Consider the following 27,584-nt stretch of genomic DNA (forward strand, 5'->3'; position numbering starts at 1 on the left):
TTCTGTATCTCTATGCTTGGGTAATAAAGAACAAATATGTTCCTATGTTTGACTAGCTAACGGCCACTGAGGCTGGCACAAACACCACTTGTTTCATGTTCTTTCTTCCCCCCTCAAATACACTCATCAGGATTTTGTAACCTGATTTTTGTCTCTAACCCTGCCAAAATATGCAACTCCTGTGGCTCACAGGAAACCCTGAGTGGTATATTCTGTCACAAAACTTCAGTCTTCAGCATAGAGGTGTAGGAAGTGAATGACCTCTCCCATGTAGCTGGAGTGCTGCTGACCAGATGACTCAGGGAGGAAACACAATGTTGACACAGACATGCAATGCTGTTGAAAAGATTTTGTTTAGCAATTATTTATTTACTCAGGAACTTGGTACCACATTAGCACCTTTGTTCTGACTTGGGATTCACTGATTATTTCCAGAAACCCTGACTGCTATCAGAGTAACAGCCTCAGAAATGCTTGAAAACAAACATGCCTTACAGAGTCCCATATACAACTGGGTTGGCTGCTGGATAACTCTGCCACGCTGCGCATTTAAAAAGAAAATGAAGTTGGGAAAAGGTCCAGGAGTTCAAAACATTTGAGCCATGAGTTTTTATTGGCTTATTCACCAGTAAACACCTTCATCTAAACTTGTCTACTGTGTCACTTTGTCGACTGCAATTTGGCACAACAGAGTAGATGCAATAAAGTCCCTATTCACCAAGTGATAATTTGTGAGTCAGTCATTGAAAGACTACATGTTTTAAACCATTCAGTTTGTCTTTCAAGTGAGGTGTAGGTGTTCCGTGTGTTCTCACAGCACTTAGTAATAAGCCATAAGACACAGATGAAGGAACCTACTAAGCTAAAGAGGGAGTCTAGTAGGATATTGTAAATACCCTTCCTCCCACTTGAGGATGATTGTATGTGTCACTAAGGGAAGAAACATTTCATTGGTATTCTGCAGGCATTGCAGGAAAAATGCTACTATTACAAAAGCCTGGACCATAAACATGAAGGGGGAGAGAGAGAAGGGTTTAGTTCTCATCTGTAAGTCTAAAGGATACTTCAAAACAAAACCAGGAAATAAGCAGTACTGGTCAGATTAAAGCCTACTGAAGTGAATAGAAAGATTTTCATTTATGTCAAATGATGTTGGCACTGTTCCTTTGTGATTCTGTGCTGGTATTTGTAATTTTTTTTTCTGGAACACAGCAACGATCATCTTTGCAGTTGAAAAGCATTCCTCTCTATCATATTTTTAAAACGTGGGGTTCAAGCCACAGGGGCACAGTATTTCACCTTACCTTACCTAAAGGTACTCAAGGGAAAATGAATGCAGGCTGGTCAAGACAAGCAGCAGTAGCTGTCTGTCATTGAGTCTTGACTGTCTAGCAAAGCATGAAAACTCAATGTTATTTATTAATGTGAAGTCTTAACAAGGAAAAAAAACCTCACTGAGCCTTTCTCAGGGGTATGAAATTAACCTATGGAATAATCACATGGCCATTTATGTGCTTGTGCAACCAAAATTAATGTGGCACAACATACTTTTCCCCCCTTCTGCTTGGCTGAACTTTATTTTCACAGCAAACATCAATTAAATATGAAAGATCAAGCTAATAAACTGTATCCAGCACAGTGTGATTATTTGTAGAGTTTGCTATTTTCCCTATAGCAAACTATCACTTTCTAAAAGACACAACAGAACTCAAGCTTTCTCAAAATATGAAAGTTGCCCATAGAAAATTTTTCTGTAACATTATTGCTTCTGTTTGTATTGGTAACTTATGTAAGGGAAAGAACTCATATTTCATGCTACACAGGCAAGACTTAAAGTGTATTTTAAGTCTTAAAGCCCAATGACTTTTATTTTCTCAGATAGTCTTTCTCTAAGTAAAGGTAACAGTTTTGCTTTCCTTCTGCCATTTTTTCAATGGCTACATTCTCTTGGGGCTGGGAATACTATCCTCAACTGGGGCTTTTTTTTTTTTTCCTGCAAAGCCTGCAAGAGCAAAACTGCCTTGTGTCAGTTGCATACTCGCTCAAGGTAAATGATAAAAAAAGACCAACTCAGAACTGTCAGGTTGATAGCTTTTAAACGTTATGCTAATTATACTACCGCAAAAGAAAAGCATCAAAGTTAAAGAAATCATGTGCACTAAACTTATTGCCATCAATGAATACATGCAAATTAATGAATAAATCATCAATAGAGTAGAATAGAAAGAGGATGCAACAGTTAGGCTATGTCTACAGATAAGTTGGTTTCCTTGAGCATTTCTGTTGAGATAAGATTAAATACCAGTTTCCAAAACATCTTCTTGATGACAAACTCTGTTCTATTTGTGTACTGAAATCTGGAGCTTTAGGTTAAAGGCTACTAAATATCATAATTACCACCTAAAACTTAAGAGCTTATTACAAATATCTTCAAATGAGACTTGACACTAGCATATTGAATTGGATCTGTGTGTGCCAGAAGAAGTCAGCATGGGCCATCTACTTATGTCAGTTTAAGATGTGCTTGTAAAGCCACAAGCTCATGATAAATTGATTTGCTGAATGTTAAATATAAGCCTATCTAAAAGCTGCCCCCATCTAAGTGAAGTGAATTAAGACAAATTAGTCTGACTTGTGTCTAGTCACAGGCTCTGAGCACAAAGGCAACTGTGTATGCAGTGGAGCAACAGCCACCAGTGACCTGGCAGATTTCTTGGTCTGCTCCAAAGAGACAGCCGGGCTGCTGATTAACCTAGGTAGCCAAAGGTTCATTAATGAGGACTGAGGAAAGTGTCTAATGACAATTAATGTCTTGATCTGCAGTTATTTCTTAGAATTTTGGGCTGGACCATCCTTGAATTATTTTAATTGTTGAATGTCTCATGTGAAGACTGGAAATGTCTGAAGGACATACTGTTAGTTTGCTTAATAGCCCATTGAATCTCCTTTGGTGGTGGGGTTTTTTATGATGATACATGGCTAAAAATATACAGACGGTAAAAATAGATGGCTTTTTTTGTTTGTTTTTGAAAGCAAGAATGAGCCTGTACAATGCAGAATCAGAATGTTTCTCTATCTTTAGTGATTGCCATGGTCAAATCTATAATTGCAAAGGCAATCAATACAGCCTCCCTCCGGCAGTACTCCTGAAGGAAGATATCCTTTGCCAAAGCATCTGGATCTAGTATATAGCTATAAAGAATTACACAACTTGCCAATAGAGACGAGATTCCTATTGATGTGCCTTGTTCTGTTAGATGCAAAAAGGTTTTCCATCTACAAGGCACAATGGGATGAGTTAAGGGGAGATTTTCAGGCACTAAATTTCCTTCCTTTGTGAGTTTAAAGCAGACAGTGGGCATTTCAATGTAATTTTTGTAACAAAAGCCTTAATTTAACTTTTTAAAACAAACAAACAGCTCCTGGCTGGAATTGTGCAATTCCTGTGATTGGGCCTGCATGGTTTCTCAGACTGGTGATTTTTTACATTGGTTTTCTTATCTCCTCCATAATACAGCAGTAGCATATATGATTAGGAGTCAGTATTCAATATTCACTTTTTAATTGTTTGTTGTTAATCGACAGGGAGATTTCCATGTCTTTCACCTAGGAAGCATTTGACAAATACTAATTACATTTCCAAAGTACCAGAGTTGTGAGGTAGATAAAGATCAGGAACAGATTTACCAAAAAGCAAGGTGAGGGGTTTTTTCCCCCACTTAGTACTAACCAGTGTAGCCCTTGTCAGTGTCACATGGGACATGGAGGAAGGTATGTAGCTGGATCTGGGATCTCAGGGATTTCAGTGTACTTTCCTCTTGAAATATGAGAAAGAAATTCTCTCAAAGAGAGGTGTAAGGACACACCTTTATCCCACTGAATAACGCAGTAATCTTGTTTTAAATTTAAGTGGGACAAAGTTTTGATATTAAAAATGTGGAATTCATCACACCTATCTTCAATAGTCTAAAATTCAGCTGACAATCACATAGGCTTTCTTTAAGACTAGGTCAGGCTCAGCACCCAGCTTTGAACTTTTTTTTTTAGGGTAGGCAGGAGTTCTTTGTGTAGGAGGTTCTCCCTCAGCTGACTCAGGAATATGCTTATATGAGTAACTTATCCTAACACTTTTGGCTAGCTAAAATTAGATAATGTAAATCCCATCCTGAGTGGAATGCACTTGATAAAGACACACATTCTAGCAAGCAGCGTGGTTGGGATAGGAATTTATGATTTCCTATTCCTCAATCTTACATTCAGTAAAATGTGCTATGAGGCACTAAATTCATATATTAAATAGAGAAACTGCATTATTATATTTCTTTCCATTCACTATGAAAAGAAATCATATTAAACCATCAAAAATGTGGGGGAAAAAAATCAATGTAACAACACAGGATTGCAGTTTCAATGCTATTTCAGTTGAGGGGCTATCGGCTCCCAGAGCAGCCACGGCCCTGGGAGACTCTGTCCCACCCAGCCCTCATTTAAGACCAGCTGAGCTCAGAGCAGAGCCAGCAGCCTGTGGGCAAGAGGTTGGAGGGAGGAGGGCAGGAAGGAACCAACTCCTTCAGCCCCTTGCTGCAAAGCTCCTGTGTCCTAAAGCTACATCGAAGTGCCGCTGGTATTTCCTCAGCCACCAGCTGCTTTTACCTCATAAAGGGGCTTGATTGCTTTGTTCGCCGAGCCTGACCGATTACTCGGCACACCCATTATTTTTAACGAGGATTGTTATTTTCTTTGGAGCCAGAACATCCCTGTTGGCAGCCGCTAACACCTTTCAGCCTGACTGTACCCTGCTAACGTGTAGCTTCAAGTGCGGTCTGTACATGTAACAGACGAGCACAGTCCCTTCCCCGAAACGTCTGCAACCTCACCATTAAATGGTACGAAATCTGTGTGTGGCTCACACCCCGACTCCTGACGGCAGCTCTGAGCACTGAGAGGTGTGAGCATATGCGTGGCTCCTTCAGTCTCACGGGTGTTACATAAAGGCTGAAATTCATGTGTGCTCTGGGTCTCTGGTATAATGAACATTCAAAGAGACTTGCAGAGGTCAAACCTCAGGGCAGGCGAGTTCACAAAGATCTCAGAGCTAACATGTGCTGTGCAAGAGAGTGCTTTCTTAACATTTCAAACCTTTCTCGCCCCCGTACCAGTGCCAAATCAAAACCAGCCAGAGAGGCAGAGGGACTAAATACGCAGCCCAGTAGATAGGGTGTTTGTTCCAATACAGTTTAAATGGTGACAAGAGGAGAGAGTGCCTGGCCCAGTCTCAGCCAGTAGCTCAGGGGTTCGGGCATTGCCTCAGCTGAGGGCAGGGACTTGTGCTGCCACGCTCTTGTGAGTGCTGTAACTCTTGGGCTATTGATTATTCTGCAGCCTTTGTCCTCACTATAAAGTTTTTCTTTTGACAGATTGCTTTTTTTTTCTCTAAAATGAAAATCTCTCTGTCAAAAAATTCCCAACCAGTTCTTTCACTAAGACAATCAGCGACTCAAATCAAAAGAACTGCGATAACCCCAAACCTTAGGACTGAATTGCCTTAATTATATATTACACTTGATAGAGCAATCAGAGTTGCTTTGATTTGGGTTATGAATAGATAAGATCTGTGTGAAAGATTTAAAAAGTCACTCTGTGCCTCTTATTCTCTCTTTTTTTTTTTAATTGACATTACCTTGACATGTTCATGTAAAGTATCATATTCTCTCCCTGGTGTGACTGAACTCTGCTGCTCACAGTTTTATCACTGCAATGACAAATATCCCTCTGAGTTTATGGAAAGGAAAACTTGCCAGCAAAGAAAAGGAAAAAATGTATTTGGAGTACTGGTTTTGGTTTAGGAGTTTATCTTGACTTTTATCTCGAAGCTGAAGTTTCTGCTTTCCTTTTTGTCCTCAGTATAAAAAAAATTATTAGAATACAAAATATTTATATTAGGTTTTCAAATAAAATTTAAATTTTCAGTTACTGAATACATTCCTTTCTTTGAAAACAGCTTCAGTCAGATCCTATGATTTGACTACAAAAGGATATGAGAATGCCTCTACTCAACAGGGAAAATAAGATTAAAGCCCTTTACGAGAGGATGGTAGGTTCAAGGTGACAATGCATTATGATTTTATACCAAACAGAAATAGCATTAAGGATTATCTCTAGCTCACAGTACTGACTAACAGTCTTCAAACCATCTCTTTGTAAAACAAACCTGGTTTTAGTTACAGAAACATCAAAAAACATTAAAAATAAGATATTGATGCATTAAGAGAACGCTAACCTGACAGCAGACAGTATCTTGAAAATGTATTTCTAAGTTGTGGTATTTACGGTCCAGGTTTTCAAAACTGGTCTCTATTTTTGACTCTGTCCAGTTTGCAGATGGAAGTTCAGCACATAACATCATTCTGGGCTTTCCCTTCCTCTCTCCCTCCCTCTTCTTGTATGATCTGTGTGGTCATGTTTTTCATGTTTTTCAATTTCTGAGACTCAAAGCCAATGCTTCTCATTTGGAACCCAGCTCATTTGGAATTCAGTCATGCTCAGTGTGTAAAATTACAACTATGTAATACTGCTTTTAACTGAACAAACAAAAATTCACAGCAATATCATCAAAGATGAAGATAGCTGACTTCAGGTTGACTATAACATAAATTTTTATCAGTGTAAACAATTAAAAACTAAGGACATTAACAAAGGATGTGGTGAATTACCCATCCCTATCATATTAAATATAAACTGGATGTGTTTCTGGAAGATTTCCTTGATTTCAGCCACAAACTGGACTTGATACAGGAAGTATTGAACAAAATTCTACAGTCGGTGTTAAAAAGGAAGTTAGGTAATAAACTAGATCATTACAGCAGTCTCTTCTGACCTCAGAATCCCTCCAGAATCTATCTCTACCTTCAGGACTAATTTATTAAAAGCCTGGCTGGCTGTTGAGGGCAATGAAGTATTGCAATACTTCAAGGGTTCTATGAAAAAGGACTATTGCCAACATTGCTGACTGCAGTCAGCATTTTCTGAAGATCATAGGAAATGAAAACACAAAATAAGCATCCTTCTGATTCATGTACATTCCCCCCAAAATGCTTGCTTCCAAGTATTTTTCATTATCCAGCAACTGCACACCTTAAAATTTGAAATAAAATATTAAAAATTAATAACTTTCCAGTAGCTTATGATGCTTCTCTGTCACACAAAATAGATGTCTGAAATATTACTTCTGCACACTAAGTAGAGATGCTTCTCTGGCTGTGAAGATCTTGTCTATAGAAGTCTACTTGCCTAGAAGCACAGCCTAGTCTGAAAATACTAAAAGAATCAGCCAATTAGAAAGCTATCAGTATTAAAAATTTAAATTTTCATTCAGTTCAAAGATAAAAAAATGATAACTAAAGTCTCCGGGGCCTGGTGCCAGGACACAATTTGTCAAGTGTTATTAGACAGATCTAGGTCTAGTGCTAACACAAGGGACAGTGTGCTGCTTGCTGCTGAGTTTGGTATTGCACTCGTAGGCTGACTTCTGTAATTTTCACATTTGCTAATAAATGGGACAAATGACAACTCTAAATTTTGGAGCCTCAGAACCTGTGTTACAAAAGAAATATTTTTTATCCTCTTCAGGCAAAATGATTGGATAGGGAACATACTTAACCTCTTTGTGGAAGGAGAGAAAAGGAAAAAAATATAAAAGGAATCCAGATTTTTTTCTTGAGCTGTTCTGTCTAAAAGTGCAGAAAATATACTGTTAAATAAGTCAACTCATTAATTAATACTTACGATAAAAAATCAGAAATCTGGAATGACTATGGAGGAGCTCTATATTGTAACCTTCTGAGAAGACTTTGAGAGAACTCCTCATAGAAATTTTCCTGCTTGCTAAGCCCAGAGACAAATAGACCATAGAGATATGTGGGGCTTGCCAGGGCACCTGCTCTGGGACCCCTTTTGGTAGCACGTTATCCTGAAGGTGTGAAACCAGTCCTTCTGTTTTCCCTCATCAATCCACAATAAGAGTATTATGTCTGTATTGAGCTGTGCTGCTTTTTTGACTCAGCCAAGAGGTAAAAAGAGAAACATATTGTATGGAAAAACATTTAAAAATAATCTCTCCCTCACTCTGTACAAAATCTGGAGTTGGCTCTAAGGGACAAAGTTTGGGTTTAGACTTTGCAACAGAAGGATATGCCCCTTTGGCACCCTGTATAACTTTCTCTGAACTTTTGCTGAGCATTAATCTACCAAGAGCACTGTAATGTATTTGGGGGAGGAGAGAGAAGAAAAAAAATAAAGTTTTTTTCAATGGTGACTACATGGGACTGTATTTAAAGAAAAATAAGTGGTTCTTTCCATATGTTGAATGACATTTAGGATCCAAATGAGCATTCGTTTTTACCTTAGACATTCATCAGGAATATGCTGGCAAATATCACAGGCAGAAAAATTGCTGGAAAAACTGGGCAGGGATTTCTATTATTCAATATGCTTTAACTCTTCTTTGCTGTCACTCTTTTAATTAAAGGCTATTTCTTTAGCATCGGAGTGCTCCAATTTTACCAGAAATTGTGACACTAAATATACCATATATAATATAAGGACACAATCTAAAATGTGTTAGCTCAGTGGTTGCATCTTTAAATGCCTACAAGTTACAAAACATCAGAAAATATGGGTTAAAAGGGTTCCAGAACTGAAGCCTAGTCAAAGGGAAACAGCAAGATAGTTTTATTTTACTGCCTGCTCTGACAGGTCACTGGATTTTGATTATGCAGTCAGATATGGTATTCATCCCCTTGATAATGAAAGGTGGGTGGCTGGCTGGAAAGAAAAGGCATGCAAGATGACTTTTGGTCATTGTCTGAACTATTTCTGGTAATCCTCCTTGCTGTCTAACTCATGTGTTCAGGAAGGATTTGGGCCTGTGGGGTAAATGGAATTGAAATCTCTCAAGAGGAAAAAACAATAAGGAAACAATGTGTACTTGCCAGCATTTTTAGGAGAAGATGTTTAACAAAAGAAGGAGGCTGTGTTCTGTATTAGGTTACTGCATCACCAGCTATATTGCTTTCATTGCTGCCTTACAACGCCAGCTCAAGACAATAGAAAGACTGTTGCTGCTCTCTGGGCTCCTTGCTGAAACTTTACCAGCTGGAGCCAAATATCACTGATCAAATGTCATAATAATGCAATTCACTCACCATTTAATAAATATACATAGTATTTATAGGGAGATAAACCCTTAACCACATTTCATTTATGGTCTAGTGTGGACTGGGAGAACACACATGGTGACATGAGGAGATAGATCAGCTGCTCTGTAATGTATCTTTTTTCTTTTCTTTCTTTTTTTTTAATATCTCCAGAGCACCAAGTCAGATTTCCAGATGCTCCTTCCCAGCCTGAGTCCTTCATCTTAAACCTTGTGCAACAAAGGACACCTCTTTGAAATTCACAGAATACCAGTTAATTCAAGGAAAATGTAACAGCTAAGTTAAATTAACATTATTGCAAGAGTTTCTTCTCTGGTAATGGCATCCTAACTCACAGAGAGGACAAGGTATTCCGCTACCCTGCTTTCTCTCCATCCTGTTTGGAGGAAAGGTGTCCTGGCCTTCATGTACAGTGAGTTGCCAGCTTTGAGTCAAAGCTTCTGAGAAGCAACTACAATGGTGCTGTTGGCACAGTGTGGAGGGGCAGAATTTTGTATCCACCCTCAAACAAATTAATTAAAAACGCACCTCAGTTGCCCACCTATGGACAAACACATCTGAGTTGTGCAAGAAAGTGGCCCAGCCAAGGTACAAACGGCTCCCTTGTACTCAGAAGGAGCAAACGTGCTCACCATGGTTCTGCACCCTCCACTTTCTCGCGCCACCTTTCTAAAGGGGCTGCACCGGGTGCATGAGGTTACACTTGTTCTGCAATGCCAGAGGCGTAACATCAGGAGTACTTCCACCATGGCAGCGTGTGGAGTGCTGTGTACCACTTGTATTTATCTGCCCAAGTCTTCTCAATCAGTTTTACAGTTTAGCTCCAATCACCGTAGACTGTGACATTTAACATCAAATATTCTTCCAACATTTCCACATTAATAAACACAAACAGTGAATCCTCTCTCTGTTGTAATGATGATTTCTGGCAGCATTTAAAAGTGCATATTATTCTGGCAGTATTAAGAATTGGTACAGCTTCATGCAATGCTGGAATATATATCCAAAAACTAATTTACTCGAGTTGTAATGTTAGGATTATCCTTCTGTCTTTCATGACTGATGCTTCATCTGGAGAATGCCTAATGTTTTCTTGTCAATGAGTGTTAACTCAAATGAATTATTCCAATCTGTTTACTTTGTCCCTTTCTAACAAATGCAAATTATAATTAAAAAGAAAAAAAAAAGAAAAAAAAAAAGAAAAATGCAAACAGTGTTGAAAATCTGGTATGACAACACTGTGTAGTTTTTTCTACTCTAAAGTCCACATCAATAAGCAATTTAACAATAGGAGAACTCTTAATGGGAGACCAACAGATGAAATCGTTGTAGAGCAGATCCTTGGAAGAAATTTTTTCTTTGCCCATGTAATTGCATGCAGCCATCCTTGTGTGAAATCCCCCATCAGATTACAGGGTTTGTTGTATGTAAATTGAAGACTAAATGCTTGGTAGCACCTTTCAGCTCTGCAATGCTGGAAATGAGTTTTTTAATAGGAAATTAGATTAGTAATATTTTAGTCAACAAAAATGCGGAAAATTTCTGCATAAAGATGAGAAAATTATTCATGCAAACTGACTTTAAAAAACAAGAATGAACATCCAGTATACTGCTATCCTTAAAAAAAGTCTGTGCATTATTTTGTAAACAAAGAATGAGATGTGCAAACACAAATTATTTCTACTTTGCTGGCTATAGTATTAACTGAGCTTTTGGTTAGCAACAGGTTGCATAATTTAGTGCTTTTGATTTTTAATATGATTTTATACAGTTCTCAAAGTGAGGAACAATGTGTGGAAAATTACAATAAACTCAGTCCAGATTATAAAATAGACTTTTGCAAACTATCAACCAGGCACTAATACAAGACATTGCCATTTCCAGTCCCTGTTATGCTGCAGTTGATTATATTAACCTTCAGTGAGTTTCAGAAGCTAAAGTGAGAAAAGATTTCTCAGCCTTAAACTTCCTCTGCAAAGGGTAAAGTGGTTCCTCTAACATAAATTTGCCTTCCTTTGTAGCTGATAGCCCAGAAAACAACTGATCATGTAGTAATACGTTATCATTAATATTATTTATAAACACTTCTTTATTAAAATGGTTCCTGCAGCTTGGGCTGGATCATAGACCAGAGCCTGAATGTACCACACGCTGAGAAAACTGAGGAAGACGTGTGTCACCAACAGGAAACAACAGATGGTTGGTAGAATGAAACAAAACATACATCATCATTAGACACAAAGTTTTAGGCAAAGACATTCCTGTTCCTAAGAGCCTACAGGCTTTTAATGGCCTGGCTACAGTTGAAGCATCACAAAGCTTTGTGCTTGTCCCTAAGAAAGATATGAAATGTGATGGGTACCTGGAAAGGGGTCTCAGACTTCAGCACATTCTAAGTGGGAATAAGAATTAAATCAGTGGAGCAGTGAAAACTAATGTGTTCTCCAGCTTACTGAACACAAAGGTAATAACTGTTCTGGGCTCCTGGCAGAAGGTTGCAGCTCCTGGAAATCTCTTAAAATTCCTCTAGATAGTTCATCCTCTTCAAACAGTGACCACGGGAATGTGTCTCCTATTTCCATGAGAAAAAGATCTCTCTCTCACTTTCTCTACAAAAACTTTAAAGAAGTAGTCCCTTAGTTAAATGAAGAGACCTGAGGAACTCATTTTAATTGCCAAATGTAGCAATTCCCCAGCTATTACTGGTTCCAGCAAAATGGTCTGTACTTATAAATGAGAATATTACTACGACTAGGAATACATCTGAATTGGGACAGTCATGTACCTGTTGCAAAAATCCATATAAATCAACTTAAAAAAACCCCTTCACACTGATTTTCCTCCCTCGCCCCCAAATTTTTACCAGCTCTTACTGCCAACAATAGTATTTTATTCTATAGATGATGAAAACCAAACACAGCCTCCAGTTCCAAGGACTGACAATGTAATTACACCTCAGGGAAACCCACAGAGGAAATAATGAAGGGACAATAAAGTTCGTTTTCCTTGTTGCATTGTTAATTCACATCTTATGGGCTACACAAGAGAGTGAATCTCTGGGATAGTCACGAGTTCTGTGCTGAGGTTACAGCTAGCTAGTTTATCCTTTTTTGTGCCTTTGGGGCATAAAGGAGATGAAAAGGCAACTAAACACCAGTGGCTGTAACAGTGACAATAGTGTGAGGGGAGAACCTTTTTGATCCCATTTTACACCTCTCCCTCACTCTTCCTTTCTTTCCTTATTTTTCTAAGACAAAGATTACTCCAACAAACAAGAAGATTAAAATTGGATAAACGAAGCTATTATCAGTCGTGACTCTCATTTCTCCTTCTCTGACAGATGTCTCTGCAGTCACTGCACTGAAAGTCCAATGTGTAAATGTAAGCCCATTCCAGACCTTGATTGCTGAAAGATGTGCAGATGAAAACAGAATTCTGGGAGCCAATTTATGAGGGAAGTGGGTCCTGGAATCCTTTGGAAGGGTGCAAGTAACTTCTTCTTCCATCCATCTGCCTTTAAATCACAGTCATGTCTGTTTGAGCTCTGAAATCATCAGTCAGTCAGGCAAAGTGATACCTCTAAGGAAACTTGTAGGGTTTTGTTTTTGTTTTTTTTGTTTCCAAAGTAGATAGCATGCAGTGGACATAAATATTTTCCAAACTTTCCTTAAATTTTTTTTTCTTCCAAATCTCCTGAGCTTTATGTTTTTCTCCATCTCAGTACTCTGTCCAGTCCCTAGAAGTGCTTGGAAAGTGTGCACTGCACACAGAATAGAAATCAAACCCATGTTCTTTAGTCTGTTTTTGTGTAATCCCAACTCAAGCTTCCAGTTTCAATTTTTTAAATGCGATTAAAGTGTAAATTACAAAAGATAATACTGCTCCTAAGGACAGAAAAATATTAAAATAAGTTCGCAAATGGAAGAGAGAAAAATCAATCACTGGCAAGAACTAGCCTAGGATATGAATGAATTGCATGCCATTTAGAGAAACAAATAAATGCAAAAGAATTAATCAGCAGATGTAAAAGAGAGAGACTGTGACGCTGCTTCAAAATAGAAGAGATTACAAGAGGGTATGAAATAATGACTGTGTGCATCAAATCATAGCTGATTTCTGCCTAGATGGAAAAAAACACTGAAGAAATGTTTTGAAGTGGGTTTCTTAGCAGGACATGAATTAAAGAAAAATGAATCCAGTCTGTGCCTCTCTCATGTACATGCACATACACAAATCCTACTTTCACGAAGTCAGTCCCCCATTGTGCATTTCTGACCCTCACTCTTCCTCTGCCATGTTAGGGCTGAGATTTAAATTGAGTCTGGAAGGCCAGAGTGTGGTGGCACAACAGCAGCATAAAAAATAGATGAGTTTTTTTTCTGCTTTTGCAATCCTGACAGATTCCTCACAACTCCTATTAACTAGATTGAGAACCTGGGAGAGAAAGATGTAGAAACAGTCAGGCACAGCAAATAGAATTAGGAAATATTTTGAAAATAGACTTGCAAGCCAGGACATGCAATAGCCAAATTCACTTTAAGTCTCAACAACCCAAGTTCAAAGGTTTGTATTACTCAAGAATATCCTATGTTTAGCCAACACTGCTAATCTGGCACATCTCTTCCTTGTCTAGCCAAGGTTTCTTCCTTTCCCACCTCAACATACCCAGAACAGATAAATGCAATGTTACAGATACTCATAAGCAGAGGGAACATGACCGAAACATCAGTGCAGCTTTGAAAGGCAGGCCATATATCTACAGTCATGATGGGTTTAAACTTTGTTTTGTTGTTTTTCATGCTGTTTGCCAGCAATAAATGGCAACTGTACTTTCCAACCATGTTCAGCTGGGCTCTATGCCATTTTTTGCTGTTTTTGATGGCAGACTTTTCAAAGACATATATTAAACTATCTGGCCCATGCAATAACTCACTAGGGCTGCACTCTTGTTTCCAAGGAGGCCCGATAAGAAGAGGGAAAGTAGGTTTTTTGAGAAAGGCAGCAGTCTTCTGCATTAGCAATATTAAACTTTCTCATGGAGTTTCAATACCATTAACAAATTAGTTTGATAAAATACAGGAGGCTTTGCAGATGGTTTTTTCAGGGTTTCAACAGAGCAAAATGTGCAAGCTGTACACCCACTCCTCGATGTAGTCTGTCCTGTGACCATTCTCAAATATAGTAATGTTACAGAGTTAATCTCATAATGGTAATGCATCCACAAACAAATTACTGCAGTAATGTTGTTAGCTCAATTAACTTTTGAATCTATTCACTACACAGAACTAAAGGTCATTTTCTATTAAAATATCTCCCTCCCACTTCCTTATCACCCTTTGCAACTTATGGGAGTTAATATTAGAAATCCTGTCTATGCTATGTCAGGAAGAAGACAGGATGATGAAGCCAGAAAAAGACCTTATTCTTTACTAACATAACACAGACACGGCCCAAAGAGAACATCTGCCTTCTTTCATGAACACATCTAATTATGGCAAATTGTTAACACCTTGAAGAGGAGTTTCAAAGAAGGGTAAACTTTAACATATGCCATCCTCACACATAAAACATCCTGTACGTCATACTTTTCCAAACACATGCCCTTTTTCCTACAACAGTTTATCAAAGGCCTTGTTCTGAAAAGGACTTCAACCTGTTTTCCATTCCTGTGGATGCATTTTTTTAGTGCTTGCAATTATTTGCCCATACAAATAAATCCACAGAAACATCAAACTACATAATCTGGGAATGCAGTCAGGAGATGAGACAGTAAGGTCTGCAAAACTGCAAATGCAATTATTTCTCTACTCGCAATGCAAGCCACTACAATTTAGGTCTTCTGCAAAATCCAGCCTTTACTGTCTTTGGGCACTGCAAGCTTCCTGTCCACCTTACATCTGCTATTCTTCCCCTTGAGATCCCACACTAAAGTCACAGTGAATAATTTGACACTATTATTGCCATGGCAACACCTTGATGTCATGCATACACAGAATCATGATTGACATTCCTGCAGTAACCAACAAAAGGAGGAATGAGGGGAAAAGGGAGAAAACCAGACTCAGCTCCAATACTAATGGGGGAAACAGAGTATCATTGGCACTGTAAATATTGCTTTATTCATAAATCTGCCTTCTCCCATTTTTCACCATGTCAACATTCCTGTGAAGGGCTCCCATCAGAGCCCAAAACACACACACAGTGTAGAGGGGTATTCCATGCCTGGATTTGGCCAGAGCACAGCAGGTGCCCTTCTGACAGTGCTCTCCTTGGGGAGAGGACTCCATGCTACAGCATGGAAGATTTTTGCCTCAGAGGTTAGTCTTAAAAATGTGCTTTTGAAATGTCATAGGTATGGCCTAAAATAACACAAGACTTTAAACTATGTGTTTTTTGCCTCTGAGGATAGTCTTCAGGTGTTCAGCTGGGCTGTAAATCTTTTTTCTTTTCTTTTCTTTTTTTTTGATGTTTATACACACTCGCAGAAAGACACACGCAAACCATTAGGAATAGTATAAAATAACATCTGTTAAGTATTTTTTAAACTCAATGTATGCAGCAGTTCCTATAGGGGTCTACAGGCAATACCAAGACAAGGATGGAAACAGCCTTTTATTCTAAATTTCATATGTACATGAAAAGCCATTTTACACAGTTTTGTAAATTCTGCGTAAAAGAGCTATTGTCATCTAATGTCACTGTGCTTACACTAATAAGAACTTTTAAACACGGAGTACATTATTAACAACAAAAACTGTTAACAAACAGGCATAAAAGACACATATGTGTGCTGATATTTCACATATATTCTAGAAACAAATTGGCGCAAAAATAAAATGTGCCAGTAAAAAAAAATAGGCTTTTTTTTTTTTAAATCACGCAATACATGATTTTTTTTTCCTGCTTCCTCTCTTTCCTTTTTGTACACAATATGCTGAGATCCATTCTCAAGCCTTTTCACATCAGGATTTGCAGGCACTTCAGCAACCCAGCTATATTTTTTACAATACATGAAGTTAAGACCAACAAACATAAAAACAGCTGCTGCAAAAGAAATTCTCATATCCCATATGCACATTCAAATATTACTCACTGCTAGAGCAATCTTTTTTGCTTTAGTTATTTTTGGATACTGACACGTTTTCAGGATGATGTGTAACAGTTTGTCTCCACTTATCTCTCATTCATATACTTAAAGGTTTGTTTTTAATGTAGCATCACAATGAAACAATACAGTATATGGAAGCACAAAAAAAATTGTCCACAAACCTTCATAAATTCTAAGAAGGAATTCTTTTCTTTATAGTGTTTTGATCCAAAGAAAAACTTCGATTTCTTTGCTCTTGCTTTAAGGTACTTCCAAAATTTGCCCAAGGACAACTGTATATCAGATGACCATGGGATGATACCTTCCCTTGTTCTCTTCCTAAATACAAGTGTCATATGACCAAATTAATTTAGAAGCAAAGCAAAGCAGAACTCAGTTGTATGTTTGTTCAAAATTTCCCATCTTTAACAGAATAGTAAAATATACTTGGTTTGTTTGTGACTGTATAAATAATCTCTCTCTAGTTATTTCATTTGTAATGGACTGTGTATTAAGGTTATAAGGCAATTGTAACAGGATGCTCAGGATAACTGAAAGCTTAATATTGTTTTCCTCATGAGTCAGGGTAAAGGCTTTTTTAATAAGCTCAGAGTGGGGAGAGAGAGAAAAAAAAGAGTGCATATGTGCATAATAGGAGAAGGATAGTTTTTCAGCATATAGACACTTAAATATTGATCAACAAAGACTGGTAATGACTCCACCATAAAACATACCAGAACTCTGACTGCGATCCATAGTGCTAAGCCTTATCCACTCAAAAGCAATATGTAACCCTCTTCCTGAACCAAGAGAAATAAAAAAAGGACATGTCAATGCTTCCTTCAACCTCAAATTCATTCATTTTATGGCATAAAGCTTCATGTTGGTGTGATAAGTCACTGCAAAGTAAAAGACATTACAACAAATCCTAGCAAAAAGCCATTGACAACTATTGGACTGGGCTACAGGACTCAGAACGCAGGAGCACATTTCCGCTATGATTGTCAAATGGTGGAAGGTCCTTCCATGAATTCAACACTTGAGACAGAATGGCAAAGACATAAGGCCCACCAGCGCTTTGCCCATATTTTCAAAGGCACTGAAATAGACAACGGATATATTCCTTAGTACCATCAGTTTAAAAAGTTTTCAAAATATAAGTCTTTATATGAAAATGTTCCTTATTGCATGGTAAGTTGATCTTCATTTTCTTCACCTCAAGAATAAAATGGTCTTCCCTTTTCTGGTGTTTGCAATCTGTTCAGCCTCGCTACCTGAGATGGTGAAGGCGGTACATCTTGTCTGAAAGGACCTTTAGGAGGGGTATAATTAGGGTCCTGAATTTTCTTATATGAGTCATAGTTGCTAGGCCCTTCAGAAGAAGTTTTTTTTTTCAGTTGTTGTTCTTTCCGCCTCTGCTCTTGACGGAGCAGTTCTTGTGTTTCTAGCATTACCCTGGCATTAAAGCCATGTCCCCCCATATAGCCATTCCTCGATCCTTGGTAGCTGGAATATCTGGGATTTTCCTTCGCAGTCTGGAAACCTTCTCCAGGGGAATAACTCTGGTCCCAGGAGTCTTGAGATACAGAACTGGCATTTTTTCTGCTTTGCCTGAAACAAAAAATGAAAGAGACTTTTAAGAAAAATGTTCTGGTTCCCCTTTTGCTGTTATTGACAACAATCACTGGAAAGAAGGGTGCTTCTACAGTGCCATCAATTTTCCCTCCATTATTGCATTCTCTAGAAATCACATTCTCTCCTGCCCCAAAGAGGCATCTTTTGTTAAGGAGAACATTTTCTAGAGAGTTGAACTATATTTCTAGTTCTCTGCAGGAGGAATATGCTGTGAAAACCCACCCAGTGCTACAATTACCCTCATGTTTTCAAGAAAAATGTGCTACAATTCAGTTGCAGACTAGGAAAGACCATACATGTTGCAGTGCTTCCTAAGAAGTCAGATAACAGCCAGCACTTGTAAAGTCACTCATGAAAGATTTGAATCTAGACTCACACTTGATTAAAAATGCAACAGGCAGATCCTTAAAACACTTGCTCTAACACTGCACAAGACAGAAGATAAAGCTCATTGCTGATAGGTAGTTACACAGTTTCTTCCTCCCATTTCCAGAACTAAGGAATTTCATACTATCAGGAATGTTTCCCAGTCTGTTATAGTTTTCATAAAAGAAAAATCAGAGATAACCTTTTTTGTTCATTTTTTGGCTCCAGGGTGCAGATAAATAAGCCAAATACACCTAGGAATTACCAATTCTTATCTCTTTTCACAATAAATCATCACATTAGTTTGAAGACAGATTATGGTTTTGAAATAACTTTAATTTACTATCAAGCTGCTAGATGCTTGCATCAATTTAAAATAAGACAGGTGATGATAAAGTAAAATAATTTTGTGCTGCAGCAAAAGAGATATCCACTATGAGATTCAAATTAGTGTATGAGAATCAAGCAATAAAACAAAATATACTGTGACATAAATCAATAAGAAAATCATTTAATTGTTTATATATGGTATGGTTTTTCATGTCAACACATATGATGATGTGGACTCAGCCAACGAATATGCAGTCGAGAGACAGGAGACCTGGAGAATTTTTCTACCATTAGTAAAAGTTACCTAATGTTTTCACAATCTTCCTTCTACAAATATAATTTGGAATTATCATATTCACCTTATTTTATAACCAATTTTGAGACCTCTAGATGAAAAATGTTATGTAGGATGAATGCAAATTATTACAGAGCAAATTACAATGTAAATTCTTACACAAATTTTTATAGCTGTTATTGGTATTCTCATATCCAACATTGCCAAAGAAACGAGGTTTCTGAGTCATGTTTTATCACTCCCTGGAACAAGAGCAAATTGCATGAACCTCTGTAGGCTACGAAACTGTCAGGTTTCTGATCTAGAGCAAGATAAATTGTAAGTAGTAGAAAATTAACGTGGAGTTAAACCTTGCTTTTACAGTTTCACATGGGACAAGAGGATGACTAGTTGAACTGATTTAATTTACTGACTGTTTTTTGGTACTTGTTCAAAATGAGTTGGCTCACTTTCCCTGTCTTTCTGGGAAGATCCTTTAAAATTGACTCAAGAGTTTGTTTGCCTTCAGTACTAAAGATTTGAATGTGCAAAGGGGAAAAAAAAGGAGGCTCCTAGAGACCATACCAGATGAAAGGCAACAAAGCTCAAGAATGAAGCCAGTGTACAAACTTTATTCATTACAAAGCCATGGTTGCAACATTAAGCTTGGGACCTAAGTTTCAGAGTAACAGTAAAATTTCTTTAAAGATCAGTCACAGATTTAGGAACAGTTTGTAAAGCTGGAGAACTGGATGCCCCAGCTTGTTATAGGAGTATCATGGTATTTACAGTGCTGAACTTTAGCCTGAGGTCCTGTAATTCTGTCTGCTCTCAGCACAGCTGAAATACCATTAAATTATCATTAATTACTCAGTAACATGCATTGCTAGCTTGCCAGTCACTTCTCATGTTGAAGACGACATTGAGTAAAGTTCTCAGAAACTCTTTTCAAAACAAGCATTTCTATGATCTATTTTCCATATTTCTTGTAGATTTTTCTCCTTAGAGTTATTAATTTCTGCCACTGGAGCTTCATTGCAACTGACTTCCAATTTTTAAATGCTACCAGTCATTGAGAACAGGGAAAGCGAGTTTTAAAAATCACAGTTTTAAAACTAAAAATAAACCTTCCAACTTAAAACTGGCACTAGTGTCTGTGCCCTTTCACTCCACCAGTGCATTGCTGGGGCTTGCAGAACTGAAAGAGAGTTTCTCAGGAGAAACAATATGGCTTTAATAGGAGTGGTCACTTCAGAAGGAAGGCAGAGATCAGAAGAAATGGGAATATAAAGATTCTTAAAATGAGAAACTAACAATCTCAGAAAACACAGTAATTTTACATTTCCCTTTCCCACCTCCCAAACTTAACAGAAAAATTCTACGCTGAAAGGTGTTAGCACATTTAAAAATCTGAAACTGTTTTATTTTCAAAGATGTTGGCAAGATAGAATGATTAGATAACTTTGCTATGAGGCTTGTATTTGTTTCCAAAAAAAAAGAGTTATAATGTATCAGGTAAAACACATCTTGTCACAACAAATTTTTTTTCCACACTATTTCCACAGAACCACAAAAATAATACAACCTTGTTGGAAAGCAGTTTGACACCAACCTCCAGTGTAAATTATTCTCCATTCAACCATTGCTGCTGATACTTCAAAATGCAAAGACTATTTGCATAATGCTTAACTATAGAGTTAATTTGAAATACAAGTTGACTAAACTTCTATTAATTCTTAAAACTAAATATCGAGTAAAAGACATTTTGCTCAAACAACTAATTAAAAAAAATTAAGGTTTTTTAAAAATATAGGTTTGTTCAGACAAAAAAATGTATTAATTTTCAGCATTCCATTGCTAATGACACAGTAACTTAAAGGAAACGTATATACTGTAAACTTGAAGGCCCCTGAGTTTTTGGATAATTTTCTCAGTTCCGTATTATTTTGTTGGAGGACTTGAAAATTTTTTTTCTTTTACTTTTCCCTTTGCATTAGTATCACAAAAATAGAATTTCTGCCCAGTAAGGAATAAGGCAACAGAAAAAGAAATCATCTGACATGTCAAAAGGGGACAACTCATGTCATGCTCAGGAGACTTCTGTAATAGCAGAAAATTAAACTGGACGGTGTCCCACAAAGAATAGTTTTGTTTTAATGTCTCAATTCTATTGGGTGCTGAGTGTCATCAGATCCCCCTGAAATCAGCTCTGAAGCAATTTTCCTAAAATAAACAGCTACCACATGCTCTCACTTAAGAAATTTTATGCCTCTTCCACAGTGAATACATTCCACCTTATATCAATGCTAAACAAAAGTGTCTGCACTAAGTACGACATTTTCCTTCACAAATGAAATTAGCTCCAGGCTCATGCGCACGGAATAGCTTGAGACAGTTGCCATACCTGGGTAATGAGCTGTACTGCCGCTGAGCTTGTTGGAAACTCTCTCTTTCTTCCTGCCGCTGCCGCTGCATTTGAACCTCTACTGACACGGAGTGCCTGCCACTCTGTGAGTACGTCTTGGTGCTTGGCTACAAAACAAAAATGAAAATGTCTTAAACAAAGCAGAAGAATACCCATGAAAGAGTCATCATTTAAGTTGCTGTTGTACAAATACAGTTATATCTGTTTCAACATGCAATTCAAGCAGCTCTTTCACAATAATTAGGTTAAATTCTGACCTGTAACAGTGGCCTGTGCTACAGATTTTTTTTTTGACCAACCATTTCTGAGATGTATGAGGAAAACATTGGTCCAGAATGGGTTATGCTTTTATAGTAACACTGTAATTTAAATTAAGTCAGTGGAACAGATCTTCAGACTCTGTAAATTACCCTAGCCACTGTAATGCCAAGTTTAACACCCCACTGAGAATCTGAGGGGAGGAGGGAGTACAGAAGCTCTTTTGAACCTCATCAATACGCTCAAGTGATGCTCTCATTTAGTGGAAACATTCTAATTTGCTGTTGGCCCACACATGCACTGCTTGCTTTTCTGAGATGGGGGAAACATTTTCTGATTCGATATTATCAAGTAGATAAATTCAGCAAGTCTCTTGTGGACAATCGGGACTTCTGTGTCTCTGAGTAGGATCTTAATGAGGCGACAATTTGAAACTTTGAGGCCAATATTAAGAGCAAGTGAAAATGGAGGGACTTTCTGGGAATACAGAGCATTACTGGTCAAGATCTGTCAGAATGGTTGGATTCGAACTCTGGAATACGAAAAAGTTAACGTTCATTGAGATGTCATTTTTTGCTTTACATTACTACTTTCTTCAGATTTTGTAATTTCAAGTTGCAAAACAGAGTGTCACAAAAATCAAAGAATGCTATGGGCTTTTCTTGTTTTTTACTAGTAAGGTTTCACCTACAAAGAAACAAAGTATTATTTTTATGTCCTTAAAATTACTAGTTCTATTCAAATCATGTAAGTTTAATCATGGGGAGGTTAGGGAGCATAACCACTTGTCTGAGCCTGGGACTGAAACAACTTGTCTCAGACTTGCTTTTGTTAAATCACTTCTTGCCTTTTTATCTGTGCTTTTCCTCAAAACAACATCTCTTGTTTTTTGCCATTAGAATTTCTTCAGAGAAAGAGATCATAATGGCTTACAAATATCTGCAAGATAAAAGGCTTTTCAAAAGCTTTGTACATTGAAAACAAGTTTTAGAAATTGGAAAGTTGTAATTTGTGACAGAAACATCTCCTTTGTCTTACTATATAGGCAAGTACCTGCAGGTAACCAGAAACACAACAAATTTGAGACAGGTGTACAACTTTTAGAAACTTTGTTTTCAACGACAATACACTTCAGACAGAGCATCAGTCTCAGTTCAGAATTTAACAGATACAATCTTCCTATTATGGGAAGATTACTGGACAAAAGAATCAGAATACAAAAGCATAGACTTATTTAAGAGAATCCTTAATGTAACAGTGATGTCTATTTCAGAATAGGTTTACTCTGCAAAAAACCTCAGTAAAACAGCATTTCTAAGGAAAAAATGCTTTAGGAATGGTAAGATGAAGCAACAAATTGAGAAAACAGAATTGCATGTTAGCCTTGTGGGGAATTTTCTTAGAGATGAATAAGCTGTACATATGTATGTCCAAACCAACAACCCCCACAGAGATTTCCCACTATATTAAGTAAGGGCAACACACATACAGAGCAGCATTTCAGTTATTGCATATGTCAACATTTCTAACTTTCTTGACTTTATTGAAAGTCTTCTGACATTTGGTATTTTATTGAAGGGCTCAGCTTATGGAAGAGAGTGATTATCTGAAAATCACAAGATTTATTTGTGAATTCTCTCCTGTGTGGTTATAAGCAGCTTGCAGAGCACCAGAGGGAAACTCAGAAGTTCCCCTATCAACTTCTCCATAAAGAATAAAAACATTTAAACTAAGATTTTAGAGCCAATCTCCTCATTTCATAAGTTTCACTTCAATAGCATTAGAAAGCTTGCAGCTACATTATGTCATATGTGAGAAAGTAGTTATCACAGGAAAGACATGAAATCAGAATTGCTTCTCTTTATTTGAAAAGCTTCACTTCTTTCAGTTCACTCTAAATATAATAGATTAAGGAATTTTACAGTACAGACAATGGTTAAATTACCAAACAGGTGGAGATAGGATTGAGCTGCTGCTCAATTTAGGTTTATACAAGACAATAAAATGCATCTTTTCTAGAAAGCATGAATGCAAGTACACACACACATGTCCAGAGAGATGAAGTTACCATGAAAGCCTTTATAAAAGCAACAGAGGCTTTGAAAGTCCTAATGGACTATGAATGTACTAAGATCAAACTGTGCCTTCAGAGATACTTCTTTTTAATGCACAGAAGAACCAATGTTAAATGGAGACAGGGGCTATCACTCCTCTCTGCCTGCTGTAGTGCATGCCCAGAATGATGGGATCTGAGGAGTCACGTCTGGATTCTCTGCAGTTCACAAGGAATTTCATCTAATGGATAGTATTTGTAATTTGATGGGTCTAAAGGCAAACATCTCAAATCCATTATCTGATTTTCTGAAGGTATGAGTACTAAGAGGATTTGCAATACTCTAAAAAATCTGGAAAGGATACTTATTTAATCTGAATATTGTTCACAACTACAATAAGCTGTTCATACAATCGAATCTACTATCTCATTTCAAGCATCCAAAAATATGTCAATGAGACATAAAAATACTCCCTGTGCATGTAATCACAAATTACATAACATAACATATATACACACAGACAGGTACATCCAAATATCTTATTAATGAAAAGGTTTTTCTTTCAATCCTTTTCATTCAAAACCCCAGTGATACCATAGTAAATGCCTATATGGTTATGATGATATAAAGACTTAACATATTCCGTTTTGGACCCTTAACTTATTCAGAAAAATGCAAATCTCCATACATTGATTTAACTTTTCAATATGCTGTTGATTAAATTATCTAAAGCAAAAATATTTATATAATAAGTAACCTTGGTCTTCAAAAACTAATTGGTAATTTTGTCTCAATCTCCAAAGTATACTTTTATACATATATATTTATATAAAATATATTCATAGATACATATTTGTATACATGCCTACCGCATTTATGTCAGCATAAAATGAAGATAATTAAAAAAAAAATGCACTGTTTTCAGATCTTTCAACAGCAACAAAAAAACATGTATATAACACAGTAATTTTAACACTGATATCAACACTAGGCTAAGTACAATTATAACAACCTGAAACCATCCAACAAACCTGGCAACCACTCAGTCCTCACAGAACAGATTGATAAGAACTCTGGCCTTGCTTGCAACGAGACGCATGACAAGCACTGACCTTTTAAAATAGGATGCGGTCAAGGCCACAATAACAACCAAGGCTGCATTATACAAATAAATGTATGTTCATGTCTTCCACAACACATTTAAGTGGCAATGATAGTTATTGCATTCAGCATTGTTAAACAATATTCAGCACGTAAAATTGTGCTTTAAGATAGATGAAATTACACAGCTCTCTTCTAAAAGAGGCATTAATTTAAAACCAGGGCTGCAAAGTTAAAAATTTCTACTTTCTCACTTCATGCAAATGACATTTTTTCATGTCACAGAGAATGTACATCCATGGCTCATGTTGCACTGGCCACTATCAGCAGTCCAGGGTAGCATCTTTAGGGACAAAGGTCCCTCCTCTCTTTCCTACCTATACCAAGGGATGCCCACACAGCTTCTTTTCCCACAGAGTGGCATTTCTGCCCACAGAGGTAGTTCTGCATGGTGGCAGTATGGATCCTGCAGGACTGGCACAGATCAAAGCTGCCACAGAATTAAGGAGAGGAGATCATGAGGGTGATCCAGAGCATTGGGTTTTCAGGGAGATGCAACCAGTTCAGGTGATAGGAAATCCAACAGTTGAGGTGACAAACCTATCTGACAGCCTTCAGACACAGGTACAAGTTGGGAGAAACGCTTACTCCAACTCATAGAACTCTTTTGTGTTGACAAAGAAATAGTAATAGGAGTAATAGGAGTAATAGGAGTAATAGGAGATTAGTAAGGATCAAGTCTCTTAGTATTTTCCCACTTGTTAAAAAATAATAATAGGAGTAATTGTTAAAAATAGGAGTAATTGTTAAAAATAGTAATAGGAGTAATAGGAGTAATAGGAGATTAGTAAGGATCAAGTCTCTTAGTATTTTCCCACTTGTTAAAAAAAGACTGTTGTTTAATATTAAAATAAACAAACTAATTGTTTTATCGAGATTAAGCACTGTGTTTAACCAAGAAGTTTCAGGTTCACCTGGGAAGTTGGCAGACAGAAGGCCCTCCAAAAGTCCATGGTTCTTATAGTTCAGCACTAATTAGAAATAGATAAGATTAAATGACCTTGCCTGCTTTATGTGCAAATGTACTTGGCACAGATGACAGACAATCCAGTAACCATGTATATCAAAATTCAGAGTGATAAAAAATATCCAGTGTTTCTGGGAGATGTCCTTGAAAACTATTTTTACTTCGATTTTTGTTTATGTTGCTATGGTGAACAGAACATATAGCAATATGTCTTTTAAAAGTTGCCAGCAGGTGTGCATATTAATTCAAACACCACATAATAAGAAAATCCCAACCCTTCCCTTTCTGTGCCTTTCTGTGGTGTCTATGTATGAAGCTGAGCAATGTGGTATGGGACAAAGATTTCTGTTCTGTGTATGGGAGCAGCAGAAAGAAAATCTTCAGTATAGTAGAAACAAACCACTAAGCCCTGAAATTCTGCCAGAGGTATTTACACGCATTGTACACCTGTGAGCTATAAATATGTTTGTTTACTAACAAAAATGCCTTAATTTCTTTTTAAAATCTTCTATCTTAATTTTTTTAATTTCAAATAAATTACTAGATTGAAGCTAGTGGGAAAAAATGTTAAAATATAAAACGCTAGAGTCTCAATCTTAAAAAAAAATGATGGTATTTTATGAAATCCTTTGCAGGTTTGAAACAGAATGGATATTATCTACACAGCTGAAGAGGAACTACCTGTGGAGAGGCTGCCCTGCATAACTTTGTTGTCCTCTCTGAAACAAACTGGGGTAGAAGCAATTTAGCTCCTATGGTATTTGTGAACTGCAATGCTTCATCAGATATTGCCTAGTATTTTGCATAAAATATCCTAAAAGAGATTCTTGAAATGCACTAATAACAGAAAGAATTAATATACTATTTCTCTTTCTCATTAATGTGTTGAGTAATTCTACATAACTTACAGCCTGACATAAACTTTACAATGTTTGTATTTAATGTAGTCTGTTATTCATTTTTTCCAGGTAATATTAATATGCAGCTGAAGTTACAGCAATAAAAATCAGGTTTGTTTTTCTTAAAGAATTTTAGATTATTAGAATTCATTATGGCTTTGAATAGGTCAAGGACTTGAATATAGAGATAAGAAACAAGTATCATAAACAGACAAAAAAGAATTTTTTTCCCCTAAGTCTTTTAGAGACAAGATCTATACACCAACAAACAGCTGAAAAAAACCAAGCACAGTCCCTAAATTTTCTGAGCCTTTATTTATCAGGCCATGCATAGGTATATTATTAGGGCTCTTAGAGTCTTTCCTCCATGAAAATCATGCAATTATTTACCCTTCCCAAATTCGTGCATATGATTAAAGCTATACTCAAACGAGTCAGGTAGTATATTTATTTTGACCCAGTTAGCTGTTATCTTTAGAAAATAAAACATCTTTTTATTTGACTCTTAAATATTTAGAGTTTGCTCAGCTGCTCTCTCAATGTCAATTTTTTCCTATCATTCAAATAGATCCAGGATGACTGGAGATGAATGTATTTGTGAATGGAATTTGCCACTTTCCATTTTCAGCACCAATTGCTTTATCAAATATGAAGAACTAAACTGCTAACTTTTATCCCTCCTGCATCTTTGTGGGGGTTTTTGATCATTAGTGTGCTTCAACAAGCAGGACAGGCAAGCAGCTGTAGTAGTTTCCGTGGATTTAAAATGCTCTTTTTTAGAATTGGATTGTTCACTCCTATAACATTTAGAGCTATAGTGCAGTGGTTTTATTATTGAAGGTGGTGGTGGGGGAGGGTCTGTTAATCAAGATGTGACTAGGCAAAAATACAAGATATGGAACAAATTACAACA

General features: G+C 37.1%; 1 protein-coding gene across 13 annotated transcripts in view; it reads right to left on the reverse strand.

Moving 5' to 3' along the window:
* Positions 1–15,725: 15,725 nt before the first annotated feature.
* Positions 15,726–27,584, reverse strand: part of PARD3 (par-3 family cell polarity regulator) — a 459,681-nt gene continuing 447,822 nt past the window's right edge. For all 13 annotated transcript variants that reach the window (XM_027686797.1, XM_027686807.1, XM_027686795.1 and 10 more), the window contains 2 exons: positions 21,312–21,439; positions 15,726–17,913 (listed from right to left, as the gene is read on the reverse strand). In XM_027686797.1, the coding sequence (XP_027542598.1) occupies positions 17,520–17,913; positions 21,312–21,439 (522 nt within the window). In that variant the 3' untranslated portion in view covers positions 15,726–17,519. The remainder of the gene's footprint in view (positions 17,914–21,311; positions 21,440–27,584) is intronic.

Source organism: Neopelma chrysocephalum, unplaced genomic scaffold (assembly GCF_003984885.1).
Source record: "Neopelma chrysocephalum unplaced genomic scaffold, ASM398488v2 Primary Assembly neopelma1_72, whole genome shotgun sequence".
Lineage (NCBI taxonomy): Eukaryota > Metazoa > Chordata > Aves > Passeriformes > Pipridae > Neopelma > Neopelma chrysocephalum.